The 20501-nt window shown below is 46.9% G+C and overlaps 1 protein-coding gene across 9 annotated transcripts in view; it reads left to right on the top strand.

The window, feature by feature from the left end:
• The window catches only part of gabpa (GA binding protein transcription factor subunit alpha), a 384408-nt gene that overhangs the window by 1430 nt on the left and 362477 nt on the right, over positions 1–20501 (top strand). For 4 of the 9 annotated variants that reach the window (XM_086007246.1, XM_086007252.1, XM_086007250.1 and 1 more), the window contains exons 2-3: positions 11655–11721; positions 20253–20348. In XM_086007246.1, the coding sequence (XP_085863372.1) occupies positions 20278–20348 (71 nt within the window). In that variant the 5' untranslated portion in view covers positions 11655–11721; positions 20253–20277. Of the gene's footprint in view, positions 1–11654; positions 11722–15871; positions 16064–20233; positions 20349–20501 lie in introns of those variants that run through there. The other 5 variants (XM_086007248.1, XM_086007244.1, XM_086007245.1 and 2 more) reach the window with 4 other exon arrangements.

Below are 20501 nucleotides of genomic sequence, written 5' to 3'. Positions count from 1 at the left end.
TGTCCACGCGGGGGTGTGTGTGTCTACAGTGGGAGAGTGTGTCCCGTGGGGGGGGGGGTCAGTGTGTGTCTACACGGGGAGAGTGTGTCCGGGGGGGGGCGGTCAGTGTGTGTCTACACGGGGAGAGTGTGTCCAGGGTGTGGGGGTCAGTGTCTGAATACACGGGTGAGTGTGTCGGGGGGGGCTGTCAATATCTGATTATCAGTGTGTGTGCGCCCTGGGTTGTTGATGTTTTGGAGTTCAACCTCATAGTGTGCGCAGACGCAAACATCGTCTGCATACTGTAATTCGATGACGGAGGATGGGACAACCTTGGATCTAGACTGGAGGCGACGGAGGCTGAACGGTTTCCCGTTCTGTAAATTAGCTCCACTCCAGAGGGGTGCTTACTGAGGGTGAGATGAAGCATTGCAGCCAGGACGAGCGAGATGTATGTTGGTGCAATGACAGAGCCTTGTTTGATCCCGGTCCGTACGTGAATTGGGTCTGTGGTGGAACCATTGTTCAGGATCACGGCTTGCTTGTCGTCGTGAAGCAGGTGGATGGTGACAAACTTTTGAGGGTAGCCGAATTTGAGGACATTCCATAATCCCTCACGGTTGACAGTGTCGACGGCCTTTGTGAGGTCAAAGAAGGCCATGTACAGTGGTTGGTGCTGTTCCCTGCATTTCTCTTGTAGATGACACGTGGTGAAGATCATGTCCATTGTGCCCCTTAGTGGGCGGAATCCGCATTGCAACTCTGGGAGGAGCTCTTCAGCCACTGGGAGAAGGCGATTGAGGAGGATTCTTGCGATGATTTTCCCTGTTGTAGACAGCAGGGAGACTCTTCTGTAATTACTGCAATTGGACTTGTCACCTTGAAGATGGTCATGATTACGGCGGCTGAGATCCCCTGGCATGCTCTCCTCCTTCCAAATAAGAGAAATGAGTTCATGTATTCACGCCAATACTGCTTCTCTCCGCCATGTTTTAGTGCCTCGGCGGGGATTCCATCTGCTCCTGAGGCCTTGTTGTTCTTCAGTTGTCGGATGGCCTTTTCAACCTCATGCCGGGCTGGGGTTGTGCTGAGGTGGTGGCGGGTAGCATGCTGCGGGATGGAGTTGAGGGCACTCGCGTCGAAGACAGAATCTCTGTTAAGGAGATCTTCGAAGTGCTCCTTCCAGCGGGCGCTAACTGCCTCCCTGTCCTTGACGAGTACCTCTCCATTCTTGGCCCGCAGTGGGGTCGGACCTTGCGTGCTTCGGCCGTAGGTGGTCTTGACTGCGCTAAAGAATCAATGCATGTTGTGATTGTCAGCTGGCTGCTGGATCTCCTGTGCTTCCTACACCCACCATCTGTTCTTTAGGTTTGCAAGTTTTTTGTAGGACCTCGGCCTTCAGGTGTCTGCAGAGCTGCTTTCTTGCTCTCGAGTTCTGTTGCTATTTCCAGATCAGGAATGCCTTGCGCTTGCGTCTTATTAGCTCCTGGATCTCCTGATCGTTCTCGTCGAACCAGTCTTGGTGTTTCCTGGTCGAGTGACCGAGCGTTCCTGTGAAGAGATGCAGCCATGGTACACCAGTAGTGGAAGGAGTGAATGTTTTAAGGTGGTGGATGGGGTGCTAATCAAGTGGGCTGCTTTGTCCTGGATGGTGTCGAGCTTCTTGAGTGTTGTTGGAGCTGCACTTATCCAAGCAAGTGGTGTGTGTTCATGCAGTGATCAGGAAGTTGTCGGCATTGCACTTGCATGTTATGGTGAGTTGTGTAGTGTACCAAAGCCACTTGAGAGAAATTCCTGGAATAAGCTGCACCTAATGAGGGCTCAAATCTATGTCCGTCAGTTTCCGAGGGTTGTCCTCCTTGGGTGGGGTCTGAGAGTGGTACAGGTGGCTCCAAGCTGACATGACTAGCAATGGAAGTTCTGAACTCGGTCAGCCCTCTGTGGCAGACTTGACAATCTGATACCCGAGCCAGGTCGGTCCTCAGTCGTTGAGACCACCAGCCAGCCTGACTCGTTAATGGAACTCGCGGGGTCACTGGGATTCTTCCACGCCATGCCCACAAACTGTAATTCAGTGCCCCAACGGGCAGGGTGGTCCTGACTGGCGCCAGCAGTGGGAACGTTACGAGTGCTGTGCTGCCGTGCAGTTTTAGCTGGTTAAGCTCATGCCTAAGGTGAGAAGCAATAAGCAAAGGAGAGAAACACAAAGGGCCAAACTAATTCATAATGAGAGTGTGAAAAAAGCAAGCCTGAAGGCTTTGTATCTTAATGCTAGAAGCATTAGGAACAAGGTGGATGAATTAGTTGTGGAAATAGAGGTAAACAAGTATGATTTGATTGGGATTACAGAAACGTGGCTGCAGGGTGGGCAAGGCTGGGAACTTAGCATCCAGGGATATACAATATTTAGGAAGGATCGGCAAAAAGGTAGGGGAGGTGGGGTAGCATTGCTGGTAAAGGAGGGGATTAATGCAATGGAAAGGAAGGATATTAACTCGGATGAAACGGAATCTGTATGGGTAGAAATGAGAAATAGCAAGGGGAGGAAAACGTTAGTGGGTGTGATATATAGGCCTCCAAATAGTAATATGGAGGTGAGGGAAGGCATAAAAAGGGAAATTAGAGAAGCGTGCGATAAGAGCACAGCTGTCATCATGGGTGACTTTAATTTACATATTGATTGGACTACCCAAATTAGTAAAAATTCTGAGGAGGAGGAATTCCTGGAATGTTTTCGGGACGGTTATCTGGACCAATATGTCGAGGAGCCGACTCGAGATCAGGCCATTTTAGACTGGGTATTGTGCAATGAGAAGGGACTTATCAGCAATCTTCTTGTACGAGGCCCCTTGGGTCAGAGCGATCATAATATGATCGAGCTCTCAGTCAAGATGGAGAGTGAGGAAATTGAATCAGAGACTAAGGTCCAGAACTTAAATAAAGGGAATTACGAGGGTATGAGACGGGAATTGGGTAAGATTGATTGGGTGGTGTTTCTGGGGGGATTGACAGTGGATAGACAATGGCAAGCATTCAAAGATAGAATGGAAGAATTCCAGAACATGTTTATACCGGTTTGGCATAAAAATAAACCTAAAAAGGTGACTCAACCGTGGATAACGAGGGAAATTAGGGACAGCATAAAATCAAAAAAAAGGGCATATCAACTGGCAAAAAAAAGCACCAGACCGGAAGATTGGGGGCAGTACAGGATACAGCAAAAGAGGACAAAGGGATTAATCAGGAAGGGGAAAATAGAATACGAAAGTAAACTTGCAGCAAACATAAAGACAGACTGCAAAAGCTTTTATCGGTATATCAGGAGGAAAAGACTGGTAAAATCCCAAGTCGGTCCCTTGCAGTCCGATTCGGGAGAATATATAATGGAGAATAAGGAAATGGCAGACCAATTAAACTCATACTTTGGTTCTGTATTCACAAAGGAGGACACAAATAACCTCCCAGGAATATCGGCAAACATAGGGACTAATGAGAGGGAGGAGCTGACAGAAATTAGTATCTCTAGGGATATGGTGTTGGGTAAGTTGAGGGGACTGAAGGCCGACAAATCCCCGGGGCCTGATAAACTACATCCTAGGGTACTTAAGGAGGTGGCCCTGGAGATAGCAGATGCTCTAAGGATCATCTTCCGGAACTCCATTGACTCGGGAACAGTACCCGTGGATTGGAGGGTAGCTAATGTTACCCCAATATTTAAAAAGGGGGGTAGAGAGAAAGCAGGGAATTATAGACCAGTAAGCCTTACATCGGTTGTGGGCAAAATGCTAGAGTCCATTATTAAGGATAAAATAGCGGAGCACTTGACAAATGGGGAAAGGATCGGACAGAGTCAACATGGATTTACAAAGGGTAAATCTTGTTTGACTAATCTGCTGGAATTTTTTGAGGAAGTAACTGGTAAAATAGATGGGGGAGAGCCAGTGGATGTGGTGTACCTTGACTTCCAGAAAGCCTTCGATAAGGTTCCACACAAAAGATTATCATGCAAAATTAAGGCTCATGGAATTGGGGGCAAAGTATTAACGTGGATAGAGAACTGGCTGGCGGATAGAAAACAGAGTGTTGGAATAAACGGCTCGTTTTCGGAGTGGCAGGCAGTGACCAGCGGGGTGCCGCAAGGATCTGTCCTGGGACCCCAGCTGTTCACAATATATATAAATGATCTGGATCAGGGAATTGGATGCAATATTTCCAAATTCGCTGACGACACTAAACTAGGAGGAGGGGTGGGCTCTGATGAGGATGTCAGGAGGCTACAGTGCGATTTGGACAGGTTGGGGGAATGGGCGGATATGTGGCAGATGCACTATAATGTGGATAAATGCGAGGTTATCCACTTTGGGGGTAAAAACAGGAGGGTAGATTATTATCTAAATGGCAATAGATTGGGAGATGGGGAAGTGCAGAGGGACCTGGGTGTTCTTGTGCACCAGTCACTGAAGGAGAGCATGCAGGTGCAACAGGCGATTAAGAAGGCAAATGGTATGTTGGCCTTCATATCAAGGGGGTTCGAGTATAGGAATAGGGATACCTTACTACAGCTGTACAAGGTGCTGGTGAGACCGCATCTGGAGTATTGTGTACAGTTTTGGTCGCCCCATCTGCGGAAGGATGTTCTTGCCATGGAAAGAGTGCAACGGCGATTCACCAGGCTGATACCTGGAATGGCGGGAATGACCTACGAAGAGATTAAATAGTTTGGGCTTGTACTCACTGGAGTTTAGAAGATTGAGAGGGGATCTCATCGAAACATATAAAATTATGGCAGGCCTGGACAGGCTGAATTCAGAGAGAATGTTTCCAATGGCCGGGGAGCACAGAACCAGGGGCCACAGTCTAAAAATAGCGGGCAAATCATTTAAAACAGAGATGAGGAAGAATTTCTTCACTCAAAGAGTGGTGAGCCTGTGGAATTCCCTGCCACAGAGGGCTGTGAAGGCTAATTCAATAAATATTTTCAAGAGAGAATTGGATATATTTCTGAAGGCTAAGGGGATTAAGGGTTACGGAGAAAAGGCGGGGACGGGGTACTGAACTGGTAAGATCAGCTATGATCTCATTGAATGGCGGAGCAGACTCGAAGGGCCGAATGGCCTACTCCTGTTCCTATCTCTATGTTTCTACCTTTTTTGGGTTTCCCAAATGCTTGGCTCCAGCCAACCTGTAGTTAAATTCTCTGGATTTATAAGGCAGAATATGCACCCGGTGAACAGCAACTCGGCGTGGATTTCTCAGTAGTTTAGTGTGTGTCACTAAAAGGGAACATAGTGGTTTAACTCCTGTTTCAAAAATTGCGATAAAATTTGATCTTGGTGTCTGGACACAGATGTGGGAGTTCCCTTGTGTTTAGGGACTTGCCCTTGCTGGGGCAAGGACCTCTGTTCCCCATTGAAACTTCTTGACATCACTTGTGCACAAGTCCTTGGCAGTCAACGTGTAAGACTGGAATATAGATGGCTGAGGGGTGATTCGATTGAGGATTTTAGGATATTGAAAGGAATTGATTGGGTAGATAGAGAGAACTTTTTTTCACTGGTGTGGGGTGAGGGGGTCTAGGACAAGGGTACATAACCTTAAAATCAGAACCGGGCCATTCAGGAGAGAAGTTAGGAAACACTACATCACGCAAAGGGTTGTAGAAGTGTGGAACTCTCTCTCTCAAAAAACAGTAGATGCTAACTCGATTAATCATTTTAAATCTGAGATCGATAGATTTTTGCTAGCCAAGGGTATTAAGGGATGTGGAGCCATGGTGGTTGGATGGAGTTAAGCTACAGATCTGCCATAAACTCATTGAATGGCGGAACAGGCTCGAGGGGCTGAATGGCCTGTTCTATGCTCCTGTTACACCAGGATGCTTTAAGGCTGATTCACAAGTGCTTGCAGCTAAATACTGTTGCCGTGTAGAAGCTGTTTTCTATTTGCATTTCAGTTGATTTGTGTTCAGCTTGTTAAAAAGGCCAGAATGAATTCCCCTGAGGCCGTGATGCACTGCCTGGTGTGGGACTGTGCTGTAACGGGCTATACGCTGCAGGTTTGGGGTGTGGGTTCCCCTGAGCCTAACACAGCTGGGGCAGTGGTTGGTCAGCTCCTTTTGGGCTAGGGGAATATCAGCCAGAGTTCCCACTTTTAATCACTGTAACCCCTGCTGGAAGGTGCTATTAACCAGACCTTGAGTGAGAATAAAATCGGGCACTACTGTGACATCCTTCATTGTTCAATAGTCTGCTTACACTCATTGACTCGGCTTGCATAGCCAGAATGGCCTCTTGGATGAGGTACCGGGGAGAAGGAGGCCTTTGATACCATTGCAGCACTATAAAGAAAGCAGTACTTGCATTTCTATAGCGCCTTTCACGACCTCAGGACATCCCAAAGTGCTTTACAGTCAATGAAGTACTTTTGAAGTGTAGTCGCTGTTGTAATGTAGGAAACGCAGCAGCCAATTTGTGCGCAGTAAGGTCCCACAGACAGCAATGAGAGACTGATCAGATCAGGTTGAGGGATAAATATTGGCCAGGACACTGGGACTAACTCACCTGCTCTTCGAAATTATGCCATGGGATCTCTTAAGTCCACCTGAGAGAGCAGACGGGGCCTCAGTTTAACATCTCCTCCAGAATACAGCATCTCTGACAGTGCAGCACTCCCTCAGTACTGTACTGAAGTGCCAGCCTAGATTTTTGTGCTCCAGTCTCTTGGAGTGGGACTTGAACCCACAACCTTCTGACTCCGAGGCGAGGGTGCTGCCCACTGAGCCACAGCTGACTCCTTATTCCGTACCTCAGGACAGAAAGTTGAAGGGGATAGGAGGGGAAAAACCCAGGGTATCTTGGACATGACTTTCTCTCCTGGAGTACCACCAATGTTCCCCTCCACTCTTTTTTTCTCTTTTCCCCCCCCCCCCCAAGCCCCTTCCAAAACTGACTGGGTGGGAGTAGAACTGAGGATCTGCAGGAACCCACGTCTCCTCTCCCAAGGGCTGGTGATCCCCTGAGGTGCCTGTGACAATTACCCAACAAACACAGGGCAAACGTCTCTTCCCTCCCCCCTCAAGGGTCCCTGATTTCCTTTATTAAATGACTTGTGGATATTCAGGATAACCTACCACACCGCTCCTCTTCCCCACTTCAACCAGACGACTCGCATCACCTTTGAGTGCTTTAATTGTTCTGGTGTTTCACATTGCCCTAATTCTACCCTGTTCACTCTATGTGACAGTGACTATCCTACTGTGTAAAAAGGCCCACCTTTTCCCACTTCCTCAGTGTCGGCTGTGGCTCAGTGGGCAGCACCCTCGCCTCTGAGTCAGAAGGTTGTGGGTTCAAGTCCCACTCCAGTGACTTGAGCACAAAAATCTAGGCTGACACTCTAGTGCAGTGCCGAGGGAGCACTGCACTGTCGAAGGTGCCGTCTTTCAGATGAGCCATTAAACCCAGGCCCCGTCTGCCCTCAGGTGAACGTAAAAGATCCCACGGCACTATTTCGAAGAAGAGCAGGGGAGTTCTCCCTGGAGTCCTGGCCAATATTTATCCCTCAACCAACATCACTAAAAACAGATGAGCTGGTCGTTACCACATTGCTGTGGGAGCTTGCTGTGTGCAAATTGACTGCCACATTTCCTACATTGCAACAGTGACTCCACTTCAACTGTACCTCATTGGCTGTAAAGCGCTCTGGGACATCTAGTGGTCGTGAAAGGCGCTATATAAATGCAAGTCTTTCTATCTTCTAAGATCCAGCAAGGCAAGGGGGCTCAGCCAGCTCAAAAACAGCTGTGGCAGAGGCCTTCGAGCAGATCATGTGCTTTCCTCTCCGCTAGAGAGGGGAATTAAATAAAGCAGAAACAGTATATTTAAAATGATGTCATTACTTTAAGTTGGGCTTAACAGAGAGTCAGTAAACTGAAAAGTCCCTGCTCGATGACGGAAACCAAAGGTGTACTTTACAGTTACTCTGCTGCGTTTGGGGCACATTGTGATCAACTTGCATAACATCTTTCCTGTGTGTAGGAGTGCAATGAACATGTGCTGGGGGCTTCATTACTGAATCACATCAGACACAATCTGAGTCACTGGTTCCTTTCAAGGCCATAAGCTGTGGAACTCTCTCTCTCTCTTCTCCGCTCTCACTCTTTCTCTCTCTCTCAGGTTTTAAGACGTTTTTTAAGACTCTTCTTAAAACCTATCTCTTTGACCACATTGATTGATTGGCAGAAGAACCAAAGGCGACATGAGGAAAGACTTTTTTACGCAGCGAGTGGTGAGGATCTGGAAAGCACTGCCTGAAAGGGTGGTGGAGGCAGATTGAATCACAGCTTTTAAAAGGGAATTGGATAAGTACCTAAAGGAAAAAATTTGCAGGGCTACGGGGAAAGGGCGGGGGAGTGGGACTAGCTGAAGTGCTCTCGCAGAGAGCCGGCACGGGCTCGACTGGCCAAATGGCCTCCTTCCGTGCTGTAACCATTCTATGATAAGCTTTTGGTCATCTGCCCTAATATCTCCTTGTGTGGCTCGGTGTCAAAGTTTGTTTGGCGCTCCTGTGAAGCACCTTGGGACGTTTTGCTATGTTAAAGGCACTGTAAATGCAAGTTGTTGTTGCTGTCCCTGTCTCGGTGTAGTGGGCGCATGTTATAACGGGCCAGTAATTCCTGTCCCAACGTGTGAGTACGGTCGGGGTACTCACGCGTCTGGCCGGAGGAAATGCCGGTTTTCAGCATGCACAGCGCATGCGGGGAAAACCGGCATTTCCTGTCCTCTGAACGAAGGGGTTCAGAGGCAGAACGCGCGCGACTGCACAGGCAGCGCGTGCGCAGTAAAATTCCTTTTTTTTTCAAAGTTGCGCGCATGTAAAGGCCTCCGGTCTTTACGTGTGGAAAAACAAGACGTAAGTATTTAGTTTTTCAGGTAAGTGGGCTTTTAGTACAATGTAGAAATTTTTTTCCCACAGGTTTGTTATTTTTAAAGAATTTACAGGATGGTAAGTTTAGTTTTAGACCCTATTTTTTAAAAATTTATTTTTTTCAAAAAATTGATTAATTGTTTAAAATTTTAAAAAACTTATTTATAGTTATTATAATCAGTGGGATGTTTTTTTAAATTTTATTTAAAGTTAAAGTAGTGTTTTGGCAGCCCATACTTTTCATGAGTTTGACAGCTCTTACTGTCAAACTCATGAATGAGTTTCCCCTCCCCTGATTGGCTGCACAGTGCTCACCTGATCCCAGCCGGCACATCGCACTAACTACGCCGCTGGGTCAGGTAAGCACAGCGCGCCGACAGCTGAACCGGGCCTGTGACAGGAAATGCAAGCAGGCCCGGGCTTCAGATGTCGGCGCGCAGGGTGAGTGCAGATCGGGGGCTTGCACGCGCGGCAAGCTCCCGATCCTAATTTCAGGGCCATTGAAGTAGAACTAACTATCTCCAGAAGCTGTGACAAGTAAATGTCATTCAGGCCAGGACTGTACTGACTGATTAGTTTGGTGATTTGAGGGTTTAACTTTCCTGATTGTAAAAGATGGTAAAACCTCCATTGTTAATGTGGATTCAGTAACGGTTGCTGAATGCATCTCTGAGGGGCAGCGCAGTGATCAAGTTCCAGATGTACATTTTGCACAAGACACTACTGTGCTGTGGCTATGCATTTATATAGGTGTGGCACCTGAATTTGTGTCAGTGTTCTTGCTCTGTGTGATTTGTATCTTTGTGGCATAGGACATTATTGTTATCTGGCCCTGTGTGTAATATATAGAAACATAGAAGATAGGAGCAGGAGTAGGCCATTCGGCCCCTCGAGCCTGCTCTGCCATTTAATGAGATCATGGCTGATCAAAAGCAAAATACTGTGGATGCTGGAAATCTGAAAGAAAAACATTGTGCAATGTTACTTAAGACATTATTGTATCCTGGTTGAGTCTAGAACCAAGGGTCACAGTCTCAGAATAAGGGGTCGGCCATTTAGGACTGAGATGAGGAGCAATTTCTTCACTGAGGGTGGTGAATCTTTGGCATTCTCTACCCCAGAGGGCTGTGGAGGCTCAGTCGCTGAGTATATTCAAGACAGAGATCGATAGATCTAAAGGAATCGAGGGATATGGGGATAGTGCGGGAAGGTGGAGTTGAGGTCGAAGGTCAGCCATGATCTTATTGAATGGCGGAGCAGGCTGGAAGGGCTGATTGGCCTACTGCTGCTGCTCATTTCTTATGGTTGTGTGTGATTGAGGGGTATATGGCCACAGGGCATTATATCTAGGCTTCCCCCATGTATGTGTGTAAACTCAGTACGGTACTCAATATTGCACCCTGACTGACTTGAAGGATTAATCAATTCGTGTCTGCCGGCGTGTCTGTGTCTCTTTTGCTTTTTCTTACACTAGCAGAACTCAGTTTAACTTGTTGAGTGTGAAACCATAGGCACAGTACGTTTGTGCTGCAATGCGTTCTAGGGCTGAAAGCTATGTATTAAAAAAAATCTGGGAGTAAACGGCTAGTACAGTACCGTCAGTAAAAAGTGACCATGAAGCTGTCTGATTGTCATTAAAAACCCATCTGGGTCATTGATGTCCTTTTTTAGGGAAGTAAACCTGCCGTCCTTACCCGGTCTCGCCACTGTGACCCCAGACCCACACCAGCGTGGTTGACTCGTAACTGCTCTTGAAGTGGCTTTGCACACCACTCGGTAGTGGCTTTGCACACCACTCGGTAGTATCACCACCTTCTCGGGGCAACTAGGGATGGGCAATAGATGTTGGCTTTGCCAGCGACGCCCACATCTCAAGAATGAATAATAAAAATGACGTATTGCTGGCTAGATATCTGGATGCTGGTTGCGGAGGAAGTGGAGTCTGTGGTATCGGGCAGGTTTAAACCCAATGTGGAAGCAATTTGCAGCCAGTGTCCAACTTGCAGTTATTTCCTTCGTTGAGGCATTACTTACATTTTTTTAAGCGAGATGGAGCATACAGTCTGCAGGGCAACCAACGCTGCTGAGTGAAAAGCCTTTCCGATTTATTTAAAAAAAAAAAAAAAAAAAAAAATTCTTTTTATTTACTTCCTTACTTTCTGCCATCGCCAGTCGCCCTCCATTTTGCCTAAATATGATCCTACCTGTGAAATTTGAAATCATGCCGTTCCTGTTCACTTCTGTGTGCTCCCACTGTTCTGGGGCCCTGATGCAATGTGTTCGGGTAGCCAGCGTCCTGGGCATCACCAGACAATAGTTTCGCTCCCAGTCTTCATCTGCTGACTTACCTGTGGACTCGTGCAGTTTATATATCCTGCTGCGGTCGGTTGCCAAGTTGTCTTTTGGCATTGCAGCATGTCCTGTGCTATCTGGTCCGTCTAGAATTAATTAGCCAAAGAACTAGCCATCCAGCAGCACTTTCAAAAGTAAAAAGCTACTCTCGCACAACTTGTGAGCATGAAATGGCTGGAGTGACCGGGAGAAATTATATTGGTTAGACTTTGAGAAAAAATTTTAAGTATAAAAATTAGCCACTTGCTTTACAAGTTTGTGATGTATTTATATTTGAGTCTTGACTTGTTTTGAAAATTAAGTAATTGAATCAAGTTTCCCATGATAATTGGGTTATTACATTGCATCAAAGGTGCTGTATGAATGTAATGATGGTTTGAACTTGTATGATTCTTCTGCAGAAGCATTACTGGCCCCACTTCCCGAACCTTTTCAGAACTGGACAGATTGAAGTCCCAGCTTGGCATTGTAAGTCTACGATACAGAATCTTGTTATACAACCTTTTGTCTTTCTAATGGGATTTGTGAAATTTGTTTTGTGCTCCATGGATGTGATTATTGGTGCAAACATCTTATTACTGAAGCAAGTGATCTGTGGGAGGCATCACATCCCATGAATTTCTGCACTCGACTTGCGTCGTTTGATTTGCTGCCCAATACTGCAGTATTGCATTAAAAAAGCCCGTGCTGCAGCTCAAATGCGATATTTGCTAAGTGCTAATAAATCACTTGCCCTTGTTATTGCGCCTCTTCGGGTCTAGATGGCAGCCCTGGCTTCAGCAGCTCTTCCAGTCTGCACGACTTGCAAAGCCGAATCAACCTGTTGGTCCATTTATATTGCAGAATTCTCTGTGCTCGAAGTAGTTCTGCAATGCGCGTTTCCTCCGGTATATTGATTGTGGCCTCGGCCCACTTGTACAGCCCAGCACTTTTTGTCTTTGCTCCTTTGCACTTGTCTCCTTCAGGAGGTCAGGAAAGGACCACCGCCAGAAACAGCGGAGCAAGTCTTGGCCGCAAACGTTCCAAAGTCACTGCGTGGTGGTGGTCCTGTCCTGACCACCTGAAGGAAACAAGTGCAAAGGACCAAAGACAAAAGTGCTGGGCTGTACAAGTGGGCCGAGGCCACAGCCTGACAAATTGTCAGCCCATTGCAACATTGGCCCTACAGCTTCCAGAGGAGGCCTCCGGATATCAGCTGGGGTGGCGGCACCTCATTCATATTACAGTATTGTTGCCCAAGTCAAGTCTGCTGTTGGTAACCGTGATATAAAAGGGGCATTAAAAACACATTGGCATCTATTGTAAAGGTTGCATGTCCGTAATTCCAAATACTGTGGTTGGACAAGTAACCGTATCATTTCATGTTTGTATGGTCTTGTGCACAGGAAAGCATGTGGCATTTAGTGAGGAAAGTGCCGGGTTCAAGAGAAATGTCATGAAAGAAAGAAAGACTTGCATTTCTGTAGCGCCTTTCACGACCATCAGATGTACCGAAGCGCTTTACAGCCAATGAAGTATATTTTGAAGTGTTGTAATGTAGGAAATGCGGCAGCCAATTTGCGCACAGCAAGCTCCCACAAACAGCAATGTGATAATGACCGGATAATCTCTTAGTGATGTTGATTGAGGGGTGAATATTGGCCAGGAGACTGGGGAATAACTCCCCTGCTCCTCTTCGAAATAGTGCCATGGGATCTTCTCCGTCCACCTGAGAAAGCAGACGGTTTAACGTCTCATCCGAAAGATGGCACCTCTGACGGTGCAGCACTCCCTCAGTACTGCACTGGAGTGTCAGCCTAGATTTTTGTGCTCAAGTCTCTGGAGTGGATCTTGAACCCACAACCTGCTGGACCATCCTTTTCTTTCCTCTATCCTGCCGACTTCTTTCTCATAATCAGTGCTGCTATGTAATAGTCCTCCTGAAGTTCCTTCTAAAGTGCAATTGTAACATCCTATGTAATCTTTCTCTTCATTACATCTTCTCTGCTGAAATCAAGACTCCTGCTCTAAAGTTGTTTCTTTCCTGAGGATCTCCAAACCTTGGAGTATGTTACCAGTTCCAGTCTTCCCTTCCTCCAGCACCACCTAATCACCAGTTCCTGATATCTGTCTGTTTTACTCTTTCAGCCTTAGTCATGTAATGCACTCTGGCCCAAAAAGGACTGTTTTGTGGCGTTGAAGCCTATTCAGCTTGAAGCCAGTCTCGCGTGTTAGGATGTGAAGAGTCGGAGATAATCTGGAACAATCTTTGCACTGTTTAGTCTGCATGCACAATGCATGAAAAGCGAGGAATGTGTTGCGTTTTCCTTGAGTTAGAGACCCGTTAGTTTGCTTCGGTAACAATGACTGATAATGAAGGAAGGAAAAGAATCCTTACTGTTGGTTTTACAGTTAGCGTTACTGGGGCACTAGCTGCTGGCCTCCATTGTCGGAAACCTTGCACTTAAGGCATTGTTGTGCAGTATGTATCTTGTGTGATATTTAAATTTATTACCTCCAATTACTCGCACCATTGCCGCGGCCAGGGACAAACCGCTTGGTGTTGCACAGCTCAAAATACTGTCTGCAGGCCCAGTCCACATAAGGCGTCAAAAGTTCTGCTAAGTGTCCCCACCTATCTCTCTCTTTCCAAGACTGACCGACCTACTGTGCAGTTACAACGCCTGTTTTTACACTGTCATTACTTGCCTTGCTTTTTGTTTTGCCCTGAATTGTGCACACATTTCTCAAGTGCAAGGATGTACAGTTGCCACACCTCTGCCCAGGCGAGTGCTTTCGGATGAGACGTTCACTGAGGCCCTGTCTGCGCTCTCAGGTGGGCGTAAAAGATCCCACGGTACTATTTCAGAGAAGAGCAGGGAGTTATCCCCGGTATCCTGGCCAATATTTATCCCTCAATCAACATCACTAAATCAGATCATTTGGTCATTGTCACATTGCTGTTTGTGGGAGCTTGCTGTGCGCAAATTGGCTGCCGCGTTTCCTCCATTACAACTTTAAAAAGACTTCATTGGCTGTAAAGCGCTTTGGAACGCCCTGAGGTCGTGAAAGGCGCTATATAAATGCAAGTCTTTCCTTTTTCCTGTAGTACCTGTATTTATACCTTCCATTGAAATGTCTCCTACCTCATGCAGTTGATTACTTAAGGAGCACACTGACTGTCATGTAGGCTGGCGTGTTGGCCATTTTGTGTCCGCAACATCCTGCGAACAGCTGTGCAATGAACAACCAGTTAATCTGTTGTTGGTTGAGGGAGAAATGTTGGCCAGGAACCAGGAGAACTCGCTACTCTTTGAATAAGGTCGAGGCTCTTTAACCGCCACCGGAACAGGCAGATAGTGCCTCAATTTAATGTCTCGTCCAAAGGATGGCACCTCCAGTAATGAAGCACTCTTGCTAATGTGCTGGAGTGTCGGCCCAGATTATTCACTCACCTTACAGCTACGTAGAATTTACAGCACGGACATAAGCCATTGGACCCAGCTGGTCCACGCCGGCGTTTATGCTCCACACGAGCCTCCTCCCACCCCTCTTCATCTAAACCGATCAGCATAACCTTCTATTCCTTTCTCCCTCGTGTTTATCCAGCTTCCCCTTCATTGCATTTGCAATTCGCCTCAACTACCCTGTGTGGTAGCGAGTTCCACATTCTAACCACTCTGAGTAAAGAAGTTTCTCCTGAATTTCCTATTGGATCTCTGTGCTATCTGCTTAGATCAGCTCACTACTGGCCGTGATCTTTGCAAATGAACATTGCAGATTGCTCTTTATTTTTCACTCTCCCTCCCAGAAGTGAATTGCCTTTATAGCCTTGAAGCTAAGGGAGAAAATGTCTTTTTAATTAAAAAAAACACTCCGTGCCATTCATCAGCAGAGATTGCTGCAGGGGTCTCGCGTCGCCACTCAATTGGGCTTATTTCAGAGGGTTGGAGTCAGCATGTGAGTAAGAGATGATTAAATTTGGCACGTAAAGCAGGATCGAAGATTTGGAAGCAAGCCGTTGCGAATTTGCTTCAGTCAAGGCTCGTGATTGCTGGAAAGATGTGTGCGAAATGACTAGATAAGACATGGATGTGATGCAGCCCCTGTTCTTCCCCCTTCCTCAACATCCTGGTTGAATTGTTGCGTATGCTCGCATATGATGAATGACCACTTCAGTATGATGCAGTGTGTGGCTGGCACTTGTGCAGCTATATGCCAACGTGGGTTGACTTCTTTCAGAGAGGAAAATGTTAACAGTAAGGCCAAAAAAACACACTATAACCTAAACAACAGATGTCCTCTGATCTCGCTTTCTCCTTCCCCGCCCCCGCCCCTGCTCTTCAGTGCATTCAATCAGTGGTTTTCAGTTTTTTTTGTAATTCAGCCTTGGCCTAACCACCTGTTGCCATGGTGATGCATACCACAGTCCATGGAGGGTTTGGCGCAGACTCCCAGGTTACATATGCGATCACGGTCAACATTTGCTTTGGGCAAGAAACAACATCTTCTCTGAGGAAACTCAATGAGGGTCGGGGGGGTGGGTGGGTGGGGAGACTCTTGCAAATATTGACACGCTCTTGGGAGACCCATTGTCCAGATTTGCCAAAAAGGTTGCTAGCTGCTTAAAGGAAATCAGGGCTTTTTTTTTTTATGTTCATTCACAGGATGTGGGCATCGCTGCCCATCCCTAATTGCCCTTGAGCCGCCACCTTGAGCCGCTGCAGTACTTGAGATGAAGGTTTTCCTAGCAGTTTGGTACAACTGAGTGGCTTGCTAGGCCATTTCAGAGGGCAGTTAAGAGTCAACCACATTGCTGGAGCCAGACCGGGTAAGTGCGGCAGATTTCCTTCCCTAAAGAACGTTGGTGAACCAGATGAGTTTTTACGACAATCCGGTAGTTTCACGATCACCATTACTGATGCTAGCTTTTTGTTCCAGATTTATGCAGTCAACTGAATTTAAATTCAGTGGGATTTGATCTCATGTCTCCGGATCATTAGCCTGGATTACTAGTCCAGTAACATAATTGACGTAATAAAGACTCACTATGCACTTGGTTGAACATAAAGCAAGGCTTTAATCGACTTGTAACAAAACACGGAGGTCTAGTTAGTAGTCACTAGCTTCCTGTTTCCAGATTGTCTCTGGCCAAGTTGGGCCCACGCCCGAGTATTTATACTCCTCGGACGGCGCCCTCAGCTGGCCATCCAGTAGTACTTCCTGAGTTACTTCTTGTAGAAGTTGCGATTTTTATGACAAAATCGCGATACCACTGTTCCCTGATATACACACTCGGAGTAGTGTGCTAGAACAGTCAAATCCTGTCCAATTGACCACTACTGATCCTTGTCCTCTCCCAACATCTCCATGTGCACTTTCACTTTGGGATTACTGAGTAGTAATCAAGATTGGGAGCCCTGGCTACTCCTCTCTTTTCCGCCCCCACCATTCCTTCCACCAGCCCAGCCGTGTTGTGGTTAATTATGGTGCCGCTGCCGTCACACTGACTAGGATCAGTTAACTCTGTGTAGTGTAGACATCAAACCTGTGACTTTCTGATCTGTACAGTGAAGCTAAACACTCTAAACTTGATGCGTCATCAAGGAGTCTCAAGTGATTTTTTTTCTCTAATGGAGTGGTACAATTATTCAAAAGTTGTCTTATATACAGGATTTGGACATTTCTGCTGCATATAGACCCAAAGGTACCTAATCTATAGGCGGCTGCACAAAGATACGGTCTGTCTTGATCTTGCCGAAGAGAGAACCTCAACTGGCAGTCAGGTGGATGATTTCAGTCGCGGTTGTGTGATTAACAAAAACAGAATGTGGGTTTGATTTAGAAGGAGCAGAGTGTTGCTGATCAGTGAAAGATTCTAGTCTGTGCATCTGTAGTGGAGACGTTAGATGTGTGGGCACTTCACCATCTGTTTTTCTTGTTTTTTAAGTAGCGAGACAGTCTCTTCAACAAAATGCTGAAGATTTGGCATTTTCAGGTTTTTTAATTCTCCCCCTCTGCCGAGAACATTGACCCATAACGTACCCAAGTGGCAATGTTTATTTACCTGTGAGCCGAGATGGCTGCGGTAACCTAGCAACAACAACTTGTATAGATATAGTGCCTTTTAACATAGTAAGACGTCCCAAGGCGCTTCACAGGAGCATTGGAAGATAAAATAATTGGCACCGAGCCACATAAGGAGAAATTAGGGCAGGTGACCAAAAGCTTGGTCAAAGCAGTAAGTTTTAAGGAGCATCTTAAAGGAGGAAAGAGAGGCGGAGAGGTTTAGGCAGGGAATTCCAGAGCTTGGGGCCTAGGCAACAAAAGGCACAGCCACCAGAGGTGGAGCGATTATAATCAGGGATGCTCAAGAGGGCAGAATTAGAGTGCAGATATCTTGGCGGGGGTTGTGGGGCTGAAGGATGTTACAGAGCTGGGGAGGGGTGAGGCCGTGGAGGGATTTGAAAACAAGGATGAGAATTTTGAAATCGAGGCGTTGCTTAAATGGGAGCCAATTTAGGTCAGCGAGCACAGGGGTGATGGGTGAACGGGACTTGGTGCGAGTTAGGACACGGGCAGCCGAGTTTTGGATCACCTCAAGGTTACGTAAGGTAGAATGTGGGAGGCCAGTCAGGAGTGCATTGGAATAGTCAAGTCTAGAGGTAACAAAGGCATGGATGAGGGTTTCAGCAGCTGATGAGCTGAGGCAAGGGCGGAGACGGACGATATTACGGAGGTGGAAGTCGGCGGTCTTTGTTATGCTGCGGATTTGTGGTCGGAAGCTCATTTCCGGGTCAAATATGACACCAAGGTTGCGAACAGTGTGGTTCAGCCACAGACAGATGTTAGGGAGAGGGATGGAGTCCGTGGCTAGGGAACGGAGTTTGTGGCGGGGACTGAAGACAATGGCTTCGGTCTTCCCAATATTTAATTGGAGAAAATTTCTGCTCATCCAGAACTGGATGTCGGACAAGCAGTCTGACAATTTAGAGACTGTGGAGGGGTCGAGAGAAGTGGTGGTGAGGTAGAGCTGGGTGTTGTCAGCGTACATGTGGAAACTGACGCTGTATTTTAGGATGATGTCGCCATGGGGCAACATGTAGATGAGAAATAGGAGGGGGGCCAAGGATAGATCCTTGGGGGACACCAGAGGTAACGATGCAGGAGCGGGAAGAGAAGCCATTACAGGTGATTCTCTGGCTACGATTAGATAGATAAGAATGGAACCAGGCGAGTGCAGTCCCACCCAGCTGGACGACAGTGGAGAGGCGGTTGGAGAAGGATGGAGTGGTCAACCGTGTCAAAGGCTGCAGACAAGTCAAGAAGGACGAGGAGGAATAGTTTACCTTTGTCACAGTCACAAAGGATGTCATTTGTGACTTTGAGGAGAGCTGTTTTGGTACTGTGGCAGGGCGGAAACCTGATTGGAAGGATTCAAGCATGGAGTTGTGGGAAAGATGGGCACGGGTTTGGGAGGCGACAACACATTCAAGGACTTTGGAGAGGAAAGGGAGGTTGGAGAGTTATATTACTGGACTAGCAAGCCAGAGACTGAGCACTCATTCCCCCCCTCTATACCAAGTAGTGAAACCGAATTCAGTTAATCTGGTCAGTTCTGAGCTAGCACCAGGAAAAATAACCATGATGGCTGCTGGACTGTCATTTAAAAGCTGGTTCACTAATCACCCCTACCTGGTCTGCCCCCTATTGTGACTCCAGTCCCACCCTGTGAGTTTGCCTTTAATTCCCTCGGGGCAACTAAATGGGCAGCAAGTATCGCCTTATTAGTGTTGCCCACGTCCCAAGCACAATTTTTTTAAAGATGGCTGTTTGACGGTGGATGGTTGGGGCGATCTCCGATTTTTATATTTAGATTTTTGGTTGCTGCGGACCAACCTGACAGGATCCTGGCTGATCCTGTTTACATCAGCTAACTTGTGACTTTGGCGTTTGATTTGTTTTAAAGCGGGTTTAAGATGGCCACGTTTACATGTACTCTCACTGAGTAGCGATGGAGAGTTGAGAGCCTCTGCACTGTGACTGGGGCTGATTCAAAACGAAAATAATTTCTCCCTCCCGAATTCCGGGTGCTGAAACCGGTTGTCGTGGCCCTGCTGCCAGCCTGGTTAAGGTCGGGTAACTTGTCACAGACCGCGATGCAAACTTCCTTGATCTGTGTGGTTCAGTGCTGTGCTAATTAGTGCCTTTAGCCAGCAAGGTGTTCGTAGATTCAGAGGCAATTTTATTTAAACCCCTTGTGACGAGCCAATTGATGATGTGATCTGTGTGCACAAAACAGCAGCTGCCTGATGTATGATCACTTTGACAGACAAAAGAGAGGCTGTTGCTCTTGTTTTGCTTAGGGGCATATGTACAGCAGCAAATCACGTGACCCAGTTTGAAAATGCCTCAGTTCTCCTCCACCACCCCCCCCCCCCCCCCCCCCCAAAAAAATCTAGGACACAGATTAAAGCAACACTTGGTTCGAGTTTGCAGAAGTGTAAACAGTTGCCTTTGTCTGAAATTGGCTTTGAGCTTCTGTTTTCTCTCGCCTCCACACAACTCCCGCCCCCATGAATAAGTCAGTGTATGAATGTACCAAGTGATCCAGTGCTAAATCATGCAAACCGAATAAGACCCCAGTCGCTGTGGAGTGGCTGCACTTGACCTCTGCACCCCGTCTACTAGAAAGGGGAAAAAAATAAGCCCGCTAACCAATGCTGGAAAATGCTTGTGTGGACCTTGGGGCGGAGGGACTGAATAGAGTCCGCCTGTGATTTGTTTTTGTTTTTTTTGCCCCTGCCTTTGGCTGCATGTTGTAATCTCCAGCCTAAAACCCACATGAGTCGGTACCTCGAAGATGAGAATAGAGTTGAGGAGGGGGCGAGAATGAAATAATAAGTTGGTCGTTCTGACAAATATCACATTTACTTCTGCACGTGCTTTATTTTCAGGTTAAACTATGCGGAACAGTTGGTCTTTGCTGAAAGAGATGTCTGTCTTTTCTTTAAACGCAGATTGTGAGTTACAGATCCCACAACCATGACGAAGCGATCAGCAGAAATAGAAATCGAAATAGATGGTGAGGAGAAGCGGCATTGCACGGAGGAGAGGTAGGCTGGGAAATGTTTCCGCTGACACCGCGCTCTGTTACACCCCATCCCTCGAGGGCTTTACTTGTTCTCAGTGCAATTGTTTGAATGTTTTAAGGACCCTTTTTAATTCTGCTTAGTGATTTTTGTTTCATTTGTGTACAGAAAACTTTG

Source organism: Somniosus microcephalus, chromosome 14 (assembly GCF_052327205.1).
Source record: "Somniosus microcephalus isolate GS21.2 chromosome 14, FLI_Smic_1.0, whole genome shotgun sequence".
Lineage (NCBI taxonomy): Eukaryota > Metazoa > Chordata > Chondrichthyes > Squaliformes > Somniosidae > Somniosus > Somniosus microcephalus.
This window is presented reverse-complemented; position numbering and strand designations above follow the sequence as displayed.